Genomic DNA, 13,024 nt, shown 5'->3' on the forward strand with positions numbered 1-13,024 from the left:
CAGTGTAATTGTAGATTTTCCATAACTGCTTAGCATCCTTTAAATACTTTGGCCCCCAGTGTGTGTCCATATGGGAATTAGTCCTGATGGAGAGGAGCTGACTGCTCTCAGTAGTGCTGCTGCTTTCACTTGGGCTGTTGAAAGCCTCAATTGCTGTCTGTAGCAGTGGGTTTCTGTACAATCAAGATGTTGGAAGAGTAAAAATCTTCACCTAAAAAGGTGTAACTTACTTATTGTTTAATCCATTAAATATCTGGTCTTTTTTTTAAATGTTCTTATGGCATAGAAAATTAATTTGTATGCTGTAGTGTTTAACATTAATCCAAGTTTATAGCTTGAAATCAAAAATATCACAGTACCTTATCAAGGTTTATCTTGCAGCAAATACTTTTTTGATTATTTTTCTTTATCTGTTCTCCTTATGACCTTTTAAATCCAACTCTGAGACACTGAATTTCTGGTTCCTTCTTTTCCTTACTGGCTGTTCCCTTCTTTGCAGATATGGATGCAGGTAACTATACATTGTCTTCATGGCAGCTCTGGTTTTGAAGGGCCAGGTGGTGGTTTCTGTACTAGAGCGTTTTTTCCCCCCTTGTTTTGTGTATCATTTTGAGTTGTTTCCTTTTGATTTCAAGTCTTTAGTACATCTCACTGTTTTTGTCTCTTGCTGTAGTTGTCTCTTCAGCAGTAGTTTGTAGTTTCATGCATCTCTGATAACATTTGTTTCTAATTAACTCTTACCACAGGAAGCTGGTTTAGCTTGGTAGTTGACATTTTAACAGCCTGGAATTGTAGTTAAAATGGGAGGAGAGGGGAAGGGAGGGATGGACAAGGCTTTTCCTGTGGAATTGCACTAACACTGAGGTCCTGCAGTTTGTAAGTTTGCCCTAAATGCTTTTGCTGGTTTGTAGCTAGAGCTGACAATAATAATTGATGATAGCAGTTGAGCCTGTGCACAGAAGTGCGTGTGGATCGTGCTTCTGGATGCTGATAGTGAGAAATGCTGACAGAGGGTGTAGTGGCACTGAGTACAGCAAATCTTCAGCAAAAGTCACTATCTTGACAGATCTCTTCCTTCACTTCATGAACAGAGGATATTTGTTTTTATTTTTGTGGTTTTTTTTTTCCCTTGGAAGATTCAAATCTACTGACTGTTGACAGGGCTAACCCTCCTCTCCTCCTGAAGGATGAATATTTTAGGTGATATTCCTTGGGAGTGTTGCCATCTGTCCTCTTTGTCTTGAAGGATTTTTATTTACAGTGCTGGAGTGACGTTGTGACTGTTTTTCCTGAAAGGATTAGATGACAAAAGCAGTGTCAAATCATTTCTCTGCACATAAGTGTGGCTGACAAGCCTCACTAATGACTCTGTTGCATTTCATTAACAGGAGGAAAACTGGAATAATTAAGAGCTCTGATTCGCCTTGTGAGGGATCAGGTCAAGGTTTCCAATCAAGCCAGCATTAAAGGAAATTCCACCCATATAAATTACCCTCAGTAAACATCTGCAGTGGTGATTTGGTAGTGTTTTACTTCACTGTAAGAGAATCACAGAGTGGCTTGGGTTACAAGGGCCTTTAAAGCTCACCCTGTTCCACCTCCTGCCACAGGCAGGGACACTTTCCACTGTCCCAGCTTGCTCCAAGCCCCCTCCAACCTGGCTTGAGCACTTTTAGGTCCTTCAAAGAAGTGCCTAGAAAAGTGTAATCCTTGATGTTGGAGACCCTTGTGGATCCTCCCCTCTCTCCTTTTCTGAGGGACTATAAATGTGTCAGATTGTTAAATTGGATAAAGAAGAGGACGTATATCGGATGTGAAGGTGTCAGCTGCTTGATCAGTTAAGGAAAACCCGAGTTTACTGGCTTGGAATGGCTTCCTAACAGCTAAATTTAACAGGCATCATAAAATCAGTGCCTAATGGGTGGAGTGATGGATATTTGCTTCACGTGAAAGTGGTGATTAGGGCCAGGGACTGCTATTTCTGCTCGCCTCTGCCTTCTAAATTGCTGCAATTACCAGGAAACCTGCCCTGCATCAGACAAGTGCCACATCTCCTGTAGGCCTCGAGGGCTTCAGCATTCCACTAAATGAATTTTAGCTATGTAAAGATGGCTTCAAGTTTCCTTCAGCTCTCCAAGTGAGAGATTTCTCTTGCTGCCCATCACCACCTTCCCAGCAGGAGGAGGAACCCTACACTTGGCAGTGGAGTTTTCTCTCACTGCCTGCCCCAGTTTTTATTTCTGCTCAGAACTTTTCAGTCTCTCATGTGTTTGCAACTTGCAAACCTTCGTTTTCTCAAAGAATAAGTTTTTTATTGGGAAGAAAAACTGCTTTGAGACTCTTCCTTTGCATATTTAACATACACTCAGCTGTGCTGCTGAATGACATGTTTTAAATCAGGTGTAAAAAAAGCAGCAATGTGTTACCTTGTTGTAAGTGAGGAATTTCAGTACTCTGGGACTTTCAATTTTTTTCTGTGAGGATACAAGAAGGAAATTGTTATAGATACATGTTTTAGTATTGGCTTTTTGCAAATATTAAAATGGATTTTATATGTGTGATGTTAAAGTAATTTTGTTAGAAAGATATAGTTTTTATTTCTGTTGTTAATTAAGCTTAGACATGGTAGTGAAATAGCTGATATGTGTGCTTGTGTTAAAATACCTACTTAGAGAAGATAACATCTAATAAACATATAAAGAAGACACCTACTGCAGATATGCCAACTATCAACACTCACTCTCTGTAGACCAAAGCCCAGAAACTGGAGGTGATAAGAACAGACTAAAACCATAACCAAAGAATACACATAGTCTAAAAAAAATAGCTCCAAAAAGATGTACCAAACAGTTCTTAGAACATGTAAACTAATTTGAAGAAAAGTTTACTATGCATAAGAGTCTCTGAATATACAGCAAGCTGATGTAAAAGAAAAAGCATTTAAAGAGTATCCCCAAAGATAACAGTGTAGTCTTAGCTGTAATAACCTTTACTCTAGAATTCTTATCTCCTATTATCCTTTATTAAACTTTTTAAATTTTCACAAGAGTAAACATGGCTTTTCACAGAAATGATGGGAGATAAGGAATTCTAGGGATTTGTGGTCTTTTAAGGACCTTCTCAGCAATTGGAAGGAAGACCACTACTGCTGGGTGCTTTACCTGCTGAAACAACAAGTAAGGGGTGGGAAATGTTGTGGCTTTATTTCCCCCCATCTAGAATCTAATTCTGCCTGTAGGAGCCAAGTGAAATGTGTGGTGTATGTGGAATTTGAGACTGAATTCTTTGCAGACCAAGGTGAACTGAAGTTTACAGGAGTAGAGAGAGTGGCAGGAGGATTCTGTTACTTGTTTGGGTTTTGTTTCCAAAAAGCCACAGAGGTGTGAAACATGACTTAAAGGCTTTTCCACATCTCTGGCATGTCTGTGAATATTTAAGTCATGTCATGATTATTTCAGTACTTTGTTTTCCAGTGAGTCTAATAAAACAAAGGAAAAAAAAAAAGACAAACTGTGGTCCAAGGTGTTTCTGCTGGGATGACAAAAAGGAGGTTTTTTCTCTACGTACTTTGGGATATATTTAAGAGTTCTTTATTCATTTCATGTGGAGTAATTATTTTTAAAAGTATAGAAGCCATCCACCATCCTGACTTCAGGCAGCAAGTAGCTGTTGCAGTCAGTGGAGGTTTCATCTCTCTTTGTGGAGGAACTTACAATAAAAATGAAAATTTCCCCCAGTAAAAGATAGAGAATAAAGCCTTTAATGTGTGTTTTTCAGAAAGCTGTGATCATTTACTCTCTTTCCAAATTTGACCTAAAAATACTTTTATACTGCAGCAGCATTCAGCACAGAACTTTTTTCAGTACCACGGTGAGCAGGGTATCACTTGAATGGCAGGAATGGTCTTGTTTAATATTAAAATACTAAATGAAGTGTCACCCTCAGCCTTCCCTTTGAAGTATGTAATGAAAGTACCATGAAAATAGGTTGCCAGCCCGTAGCAGAAGCATGCATTGGTGATCTTCAAGCTTTTTCCAACCTAAAGGTTTCTGATTCTGTGTAGAAATTGCATCTTGAGGGATGGGTGTCCATGTTTTTCAGTTTATCTCAAGTAACTATTCCTGGCTGATGCTTCCTCAGCAAAGGGTAATTATGCAAGGAGGATTGAGGAAGAGTGCTTTAAAATTTCAGCTGCTTTTGTTCACATCCTCTTAAGAGATTTTCTCCTGGTCACAGACCCTTACACAATATCTATGCAGAAAGTTCAGGCATAATCTATTAACTGGGATGACCTTCCAGGTGTCTTCATTCAGGTCTGATCCTGGGCTGGACCCAAGAGTGTGGACCTGCTTCACCTGGGGAAAAAAAAAGCAAAGGGATAAAAACACTGCTTGGAGCAGCCTGGGATAGTGGAAGGTGTCCCTGCCCATGGCAGGGGTGGAATGGGATGGGCTTTAAAGGCCCTTCCAACGCAGACCACTGTGGGATCCTTCTTTGCTGGGAGATTTCACCTTGGGGAGTTTGTTTTGGGTTGAATAGAACATGGGAGCTGCAGCAGAACTGGACAGTTTTTTCCCCTCTGCAGCACTGGGATTCTTGTCCCCTTCTCCACACGATTCCTGCAATTCTGCCTGCTGTGAACAATCAGGTTCCTGAGGCTGCCAGTCTCTTTACAGAAGCCACTTGCTATTTTTATCTAGTTAATATTTTTCAAATACCTAGGAAGGCCATATTTACTAAACACCCAGATTTGATCTTGGATGCATAAAGGGAGGATGTGTCCCAGACTAATCTGTGAGCTCTGTTCTCGGTGAGCAGCTGGCTGAAATATAAATGAAGAGCAGAGAAATGTGTCCTGTGAGGATGTACTTGGAGCTTTCCTCAGAATCATTCATGCCTTTTCGTTGAGGATTTTTTGGAGTTCCAGAAAATCACTATCATACATGTAAAAATGTACACAGAGCTTACACAGGGAGGCTTTGCAAGAATCCCAACATGAGTTTAAAAAAGCCACGTTAACCTTAAATTTGCATTTTGTGGTTCTTGAACTGCAAAAGAGAATTTCAGAGGAAGCTGAAGTTTTCTGGGTTGGTTTCAAATCCTTGGTGCAGTTTTCACAAGTCCCCTCAGCACTTTGGGGCAGATGAAGTTTTTTTTTTTGGCCTGTCAACCCACAGGCAGACTCTGTCTCGTGTTCAGAAGACAGTGATGACTTGGGACACGTGTTTCAAAATTACCTCTTTCCAGTTCTTTGTCGTCTTTTTGCTGGAATAGTACCAAGTGATTATTTTTATTTGGCATTTCATGCTGACACCCAGATATAAAACAACACTTGTCTCTTTTTTGATCCCTTTAAAGCACTGCTGCAGAGGGTTCTCTTGGGCTTTTGGAGCCTTTTAGGCTCAGCATAAAAGAGGGTGTTTATGCATTCTGCCCTCTCCCCTCTGGAGCCCTTCCCTCTCCTGTGTGGGTTAGAGAGCCCTTTGAAAAACTCTCTGTTCCAGCTGGGGACTGCTTAAAGTGTCACACAAACAAGGAGGTCTGTTAATTAAAAGAAAAACTCAAGTATTTGCTCTTTAGGAGGTGCTGAGGAAGCAGATTGCCAGAAAAGCTTCCCTTTTAGGTTGTGTTCCCTGAGGGTCTTTAAGGTGTTCTCTTTAACACCTTGCACCTTGAATGGCCAGAGATTTTTGGGAAATTATGTCTGTAGCATTTGTGTCCTTCTCATAACGGGCTCCTCTGAAGGTTGTGTCTCAGGGAAAATCTGTAAAGCAGATTTATAACTTCTGCTACAACTTTAGGCTCTTAACAGGAATAAAAGTGACTTCTCCCAAGTAGTGGGTGATGCTGCAAGAGGAAATGGCCTCAAGGGGAGGTTTAGGTTGGATATTAAGGAAAAGTTTTTTACCAAAAGGGTTGTCAAGCATTGGAACAGGCTGTTCAGGGCAGTGATGGAATCACTGGAAGTGTTCAAAAACCCCTGTGGATGTGGCACTGGGGACAGGGGTTAGTGGTGGCCCTGGCAGTGCTGGGGGGGTCAGACCTGGTGATGTAAGAGGGCTTTTCCAGCCCCAGCTCCTCTGGGATTCCATGGCTTTGAGTCTCCAGTGCTCCCTGCTTTCTGTTGCTGTTGAAGCCAGTTTGAAGTGGCTCCTGCTGGACCTGCCTTTTGCTTTATTTCTCAAATACTCCTTCTGGATGTATTTCTAAATCACAGCCACTGATTCACTCTTGATCTTAAAGCCAGGTTTAAATATTTTTTCTTTGAACTTGTTCCTTGTTCAGCTTGTATTTGATTTCTTATTGTGAGCTTTTTTTTTTTCCCCCTTCACTGAATCTTTTGTTATTATGGGAAGTTGTATCAAAAAGAAATATTCACAGTATTTTGAATTCTCAACCTTGCTTTGCTGCCACAGCAGGCTGTCACCAGGTGTTTGTACCCATTTTAGGAAGGGCAATTATGGTGTAATCACTGCTAAGTCCAGTTTTAACTTCAGGGTTGCTATTTGTGATGTAAAACTGCAGTGAAAGGACAGGTATTAGAGAAGCTGGCTAGGTATAAAAAGCAAAGGGGTCTTTGAAAAGGCAAGAGGAGTAAGAAAAGGCCTGAGATCTGTGCATTGGTGCTTATATTTTGGGCTATCTTTGTGAGCTGTTTAGGGTTTGTTAGTGCACATTAGGATTTTGCAATTATGTTGGAAGCTTGTGAGGTCAAGCAGAAATTTTGAGCAGTTGAATTTTGTGTTAGATTGAAAGCTGGGATGGGTTTGTCTGGAAGATGAAATGCCTGAGAAGCCAACTTAGAAGGAGCTGCAGCAAAAAAAAAGGATGATATTTTAAATCATGGGGCTGACTTTGTAAGGAACTTTGTTTGGAAAGTGGTGTTTTGGGCTGTAAATGTTTAAAACTGGAAAAGACTGGTGGTGGAAAAAGGTAGGAGTGTGCTAAAGTGGTATCACATCCTGCCTGAAGGAGCTGACTCGCTGTTTTTTGTCTCCAACTGCTTTGATAAAAATAAGCTTTTAAAATTAGACTTGTGTATATACAATTAGTGGGTGTGAGGTGTAAGCAACTCTCTGCACCTGCTGTCAGTAAAGTAAACCAAGAGAAGGAAATTTAAAAAAAAAAAAAAGATGAAAAATGAGCTATTGGTAGAAATGGGAGCAGTGATGGAATTGTAGGTCCTTGTCAGATTGTGGCTGCAGGAGGCTCCTGATATTGGGGAGGTTGGGTGGGTGTGAGGGCTCTGGGTGGGTTTCAGAGGAGGGGGTTCCCCCCAGGTTCCTGGAGGTTGTTTTTCCTCCCTTTTAATCTGTCAGAAATGCTTCTGAACTAGGAGAAAATACAGCATATTCAACTTTTACATGCTCGGTGCCACAATTGTTGTGTATTGGTGTGCAGTGGGTGTCTGATAAAGATGAGTTCCTGCTTCATGTTGGACTGAGGGGTGTCTGAACCCAAGGCTTATCCCTGGAATTGGGGTGTGGAGCACTTTGTATGTCTGCTCCCACTTGATATTCTTGCCTGTTTAGCTGGGACCATAATAATTAATAACTGGAAAGATGGGAAAAGCATTTCCCTTGCCCTAAAATGGGGTCAGCAGTTTATTTCTTAGTAAGAACTCACACCTCTTCTCCCTTCCTAGTCTGTTCTCCTAAATAACCAGGGTTCACACGTTTATTTTTCTGACTGGGTGTTTTGTAGGCAGATTTTGGTCCTTATCTGCCATGGCATGCCCTATCCACATCAGCACGGGCTGAGGCTGGCGTGGTGACACAGGCTAGGACAAACTGTCCCCTTCTCTGCACTCTGCAGGAATTCCCAGCTGCTTTTCTCTCTTGTGCCAGAGGTTTTTGCCATCCTGCCCCATCTTTCCACAGCTGGTTTGTCCCCACTTTTGTCCCCGTGATGCTGCTTTTATTTTTCCCCTCTATTTCTCGAACTCGTTACGGTCACGTTGAAGTACAATCCAATTTTCTACCATAATTGCAGTCCCTCCTGCTTCATTATCTGGAAACTAAATAGCCTGTTACTTCCATCGTCTAGGTTATTAATAAAGTGGGTGCAGGAGAGTTGAAACTGCTGCAGAAACTCGGATTGGTTTCGTGCTGCTTCTCTCAGATGAGTCATTTGATGGGGACAGAGTGTGCTTTACCTCTCTGTCTGCACTCACAGTGATTTTTTTAAGATTGGCCCTCTCTAATTGGCTTAGCACAGTCTGCACTGGCTGTCAGGAGCTCTGCAGTGAAAGTAGAACATGCGCTGCTCTGCTCCTGAGCCCTGTCTCTGGGTAATGAGGGAAACTTAATTGCTCAGAGGCCGGCTCTGGTTTGTTCCCATTTATCTTGGTGGTTAATCAATCACCTTCCTCTTCTGCTTGAGATAGAACACTGGATCTAGCTCAGCCTGTTTGTCATGGAATCCCAGCATAGTTTGGCTTGGGAGGGACCTTTAAGCTCATTCCATTCCATCCCTGCCATGGGCAGGGACACCTTCCACTGTCCCAGGCTGCTCCAAGCCCTGTCCAACCTGGCCTTGGACACTGCCAGGGAGGCAGCCCCAGCTTCTCTGGGCACCCTGTGACAGGGCCTGCCCATCCTCACAGTTTCTTCCCACTATCCCATCCAACCCTGGGGATTCTATGCAGCTTGAGGTATTTTTTATATATTTTTGAAGTGTAAGCTTTTTTTCCTAAACACTTAAAAACCTAAAATTCCATTGATCTTCCTTCAAATCACTGCCAGGTTTTGGGAACCCATTACATCTGCCCTTCTGGAGAGGCACTGCAAATTCATCAGTGAATGCATCTCAGAATTCAGTTGTTAAATGGCAGCTAAAATTCCAACTCCTCTTTCCATGGCATTGCAAAATCATATATTAGTGCTTCCTTGGCAGTTTTTAGGTAAAGATCAGATTATAAGATAAAATATTGCATTTATATATGGTGCCTGTGGGGGTACCTTGCTTTAATTGGGTATGGCTTGATACTTCCAGGAGACCTCTCCACATATTTCCTGAACTATATCCTAAACCTATTGAGAGAAGCAGATGGTGGGGGTTGAAAAGCTCCGTCTAGGCTGCTTTTGTTGGCTTTTGGGGTTTGTTTTGCCCAGGTAGTCGGTTGGGAAGTGGTCCAGGGCTCCTTTTGCAGCTTCAGTCTCTTGTGGCAGTGATGGTCCCTTGGTCTTTGATCCTCGACCCAGCTCAGCTGCTCACGGTTTCTGAATTTTTGTTTAGCACAGTGATTATATTCAGGAAATACCCAAAATTGTGGAATATCCTGAGCTGGAAGGTTCCAACACAGACACCCCAACAATCCCACCCTGTGCATCCCTGAGAGCTTTGTCCAAATACTCGTGGAGTTTTGGCAGGATGGAGGTCATGACCATTCCCTGGGGAGCCTGGTCAGTGCCCCAGCACCCTCTGGGGGAAGAACCTTTTCCCTTTATTATTTATTTATTTTTTCTTTTATGGAAATGCTGCGAAAAACATTTTAAAATTCGTTTATTTAAATAAAAATCCCGAGTAGCAAACCAGAAGACCACTATTTGGCCATCTGTTTGAACAGAGAATTTTTGAACGTGTTTCCCTGAAGAGGAGCCAGGTTCTTGGCACTGAGGGGAAAAAAAAAGGGGGAGAATGTGCATGTGTGAGACAACTGGCTGCTGCTGTCAAAACGCACATGTCACTGGGAATATAAAATACAGCTTTCAGAGCTGCCTCAGTCCCCCCTTCTGTCTTGCCCTGCCACGGTAGACGTTCAGCTGCTGCCTGCGCTTGTCGTGCGGCCAGCCCCCCGAATTTATCCTTCTCTTATGGCTAAATAACTTCATCCCCGTGGCAATTTGCTTGAATAAAGAGCCTGGTGAGCACAGTGGAGCCTGGGGATACGCAGGAAAATCAGCGGCTGCTCCGGTGAGCAATTACGCGCTGGAAGGGCTCTTGGCGAGAGGAGGGGGTGGCCAGGCTGTCAGAGCCTGGATTAAAGCCTTCATCCCCGGAATTCCCCATGTAATTCCCAGCTTTTGTAACAGAGAGCACCTCTGATTACAAATGTGTGCAGTGTTTAAAATTAAGTCCAATTTTTGCTGGTTAATTTCTGCGCCGCCGCCGATTCCTTGCGCTCACCTACGGAGTGTCGTGCATGACAATGAGATCAGGAAGCTGCGGTTGATCCCCCCTATTCCAATTTGTGCTGGGTCTTCAGCCAGGATTGTCAGTTGCTGATGCACAGAATTTATTTAGCTTTATAAAGCTTTATGTTGATCGAAGCTTGTATTTATGTGGGGCATTTTACAGCAGGAGTGTGGCCAGATGCACCTGGGGAGAGCGGGGGTGGTTTGTGGGCTGCTTCACGAGTTTGGGCACAGGGAGCAGTAATTTGTCACCTGTAAAAATTCTGTGCTCATCTGACAACGAGCCTGTGTGAATGGACACTGTTCTAGCCCTGGAAAACTGGGAATAACTGCCTTGAAGTGCCTGTGGTGCCCCGTCCTGTGGCCACCAGTCGTCCCCTCCCCGTGGCCTCCCCTGGCAGGTACATCTGGGAGCTGAGGAGCTCCCTCATTAAAAAGCTGCGTGTGTCATAATCCTGATGGGACCAGAGCAAAGCCAGCCTCCTCCCCTGGGAGTGGTGCTGTGGGTTTTGAGCTCGTTCTTTATATTATGAAGGTCATTTCTTTGTTCTCAGTGCCGTTGATTTAGACAGTAATTCCTGGCTCCGTCACATACGCAGATATTTAGGAAAATAGGGGGTGTTTTGTAGCCCTGGGAGAGTGTTTGGCTTCCTCGTGGGTTGCTGTAGTCCAATATTTGAACTGGCTGATCTCTGTAATTCCTCTTTGCTTGTGGTGCTTTACAAACTCCCGGATGTGTTTTTTTAAAAATAATGAACGTGCTGTCCCAGCTGAACCACCCCAAAACCGCTGCCCTTGCCCACGCTGCTCATGGGTCTCATCAAGGCCCATCAAATCAAAGGCAGAAGCAGTTCATTGTTTGCCTTAATCCTACAGCCACAGATACCTGCAGGGTACAGCCTTGCTCTTTATTTTCTTCACTGTTTATGCTTTTGTTTGTGTAAATTCTTGATATTGAGGTAGGTTTTCTTAATCTCTGTTCTGTGCAGCTCCTAATTTTGTGGTGTGCTCATGATAAGGGCTCCTTAATGGTGTAGAAGCACAAGTTATTAGGGATGAATCCTGCTGTGAGCTGAGATTTGCATAAAATAATTCTTACTCGAGGGATGAGCGTGAGTTTGCTGTTCCATTTCTGAGCCTTCAGATTTGTTTTGAAATATTTAGTACAGCTTGGAAATGCAGGGCATTCTTTGAAACAGTTCAGTTGGAGGGGTGTTAAATTCAAACTGTTTGTCATGAAACACTTAAATCCAAACAAAAATCAAGGATTCTGAGGATGTGCCTATTCCAGCTAATGAGCACGTCCTGCTTTTAAGGGAGAAGAAGGCACTTGAGCAGATTTGAGCTGACTGTGGCTGTTGGCTGCAGCAGGGTGACAGCTCTCGGTGAAGTGGGACAGCCCATCAGGATGTGAATTTAATCCTGGAAATAACAATAATTGCACTGAGCTCCACGCCCAGTGTTTTTGGGGAAGGCAAGGAGCAGGTCCCCAAGGTGATCATTTAGTGTGGATTCACATAGGAAAAGAGCTGCTGGCTAACTTGCACTGTATTTATTAAACTTAATGCCCTTTTCCATGCTGCTCTCAACAGTCAAATCATGAAGAGTAAATCTCGTAGGGCTCACGTTTGTGAGCTGGGTATGTACACTCAAATATTTTTTTTTAATTTTTCAATTCTCTGCTTAAGCTTTTTAATCCACCCTGTCTGTACCTTCTTTGTGCCTCTGTTTGAAGGTACAGTGAGACTGGCAAGGCATCCTGTTGACCATGGGAATAACGAGTTGGCTCCTAAATGCATTTGGTGTGTGGTATTTTAGAATTAGCTGGGGGAACTTGCAGTGTTAAAAAAAAAAAAAGGAAATAGGAAATGGCATTTAGGCAGAACTTTCCCTCTCTGATCAGTCATATACTGTATTTCCATTGTTACTTACAGCTTTAGAAGCCCTCTCTGGAGGGCTCTATATTAAGTAATTCATCTTAGTTAACGCTTCATTGGCAAGTGTGTGCAATTAATCGACAGCATATAGAAATAATGGCCTGATTAATAGAAAGAGAGACTGAGACTGTTTCCTTTACAAGTTTTACACTTGTTTGGGATTGTTCTTTTCAGGTTCAGTAATGATAGATATTTATCTGCCACTTTATCTGCGAAGGCAGGATTGAAATCCACTTTGTGAGCAAGATAATGAAAATCCATACGTGGCTCTTCTGCTCCTTCTGTGCCATTAAACAACCAGAAATGTGATAGTCTTAATTGTTGCATGTTTAATACTGCTAATAGGATAAGTTTATAAAGAAAAGATTTTTAAAAACCCAAACAAAAAACCCCAGCACAAACCCACAAAACCTCCTGTTCTTACATCGTTTATGAAACACAAAATGTGTTTAAACACGCTTAGATGTTGCACAGAGCTGAGCTGTGGAGTAATCTTGGTTTGAAAGATGCTGTTGTGGTTGGGCTGGGGGGGAATGGTGGGTCTGAGCCAGTGTGGGGTTCCCCCAAGGCAGCAATTTTTGTGCAGACTGTTGTGTTTTGAGGATCAGCATTAGCCTGGGAGTGCTGACTTATTGCTTAGGGAGCTTGTCTGGAGAGCAAGGCAGAGCTGTTGGCTCTCTACCATTGGTTTTGGTAGAATGACACATTTTTAAGCTGGGAAATAGGGTTCAAATCAGAACTAATTCCAGTTTTTAAAAATAGGAAGAAGAGAGAAGTTTGGGGTGTGTTAATGGATATGTTTTATCTCAGCATGGTAAGCTCAGCCGTGGGGGTGGATGATGCTAAGCTGGAGGCCTTGGGGGCTTTGGGGCTTAGGTGGGGAGATAAGAGTGGGTTTGCTCCAGGAGAGGAGCCTAAATGCCTCCCCAGTGCTTAGGCCAAGCTTGCTAA

The 13,024-nt window shown here is 42.9% G+C and overlaps 1 protein-coding gene across 10 annotated transcripts in view; it reads left to right on the forward strand.

Moving 5' to 3' along the window:
* AGAP1 (ArfGAP with GTPase domain, ankyrin repeat and PH domain 1) overlaps positions 1-13,024 on the forward strand; it is a 341,321-nt gene that overhangs the window by 100,939 nt on the left and 227,358 nt on the right. For 7 of the 10 annotated variants that reach the window (XM_053947217.1, XM_053947218.1, XM_053947208.1 and 4 more), the window contains exon 4: positions 500-511. The exons of the other annotated variants lie outside the window; for them this stretch is intronic. In XM_053947217.1, the coding sequence (XP_053803192.1) occupies positions 500-511 (12 nt within the window). The remainder of the gene's footprint in view (positions 1-499; positions 512-13,024) is intronic. 10 annotated transcript variants of the gene reach the window in all.

The sequence above is a fragment of the Vidua chalybeata genome, chromosome 7, assembly GCF_026979565.1.
Source record: "Vidua chalybeata isolate OUT-0048 chromosome 7, bVidCha1 merged haplotype, whole genome shotgun sequence".
NCBI lineage: Eukaryota > Metazoa > Chordata > Aves > Passeriformes > Viduidae > Vidua > Vidua chalybeata.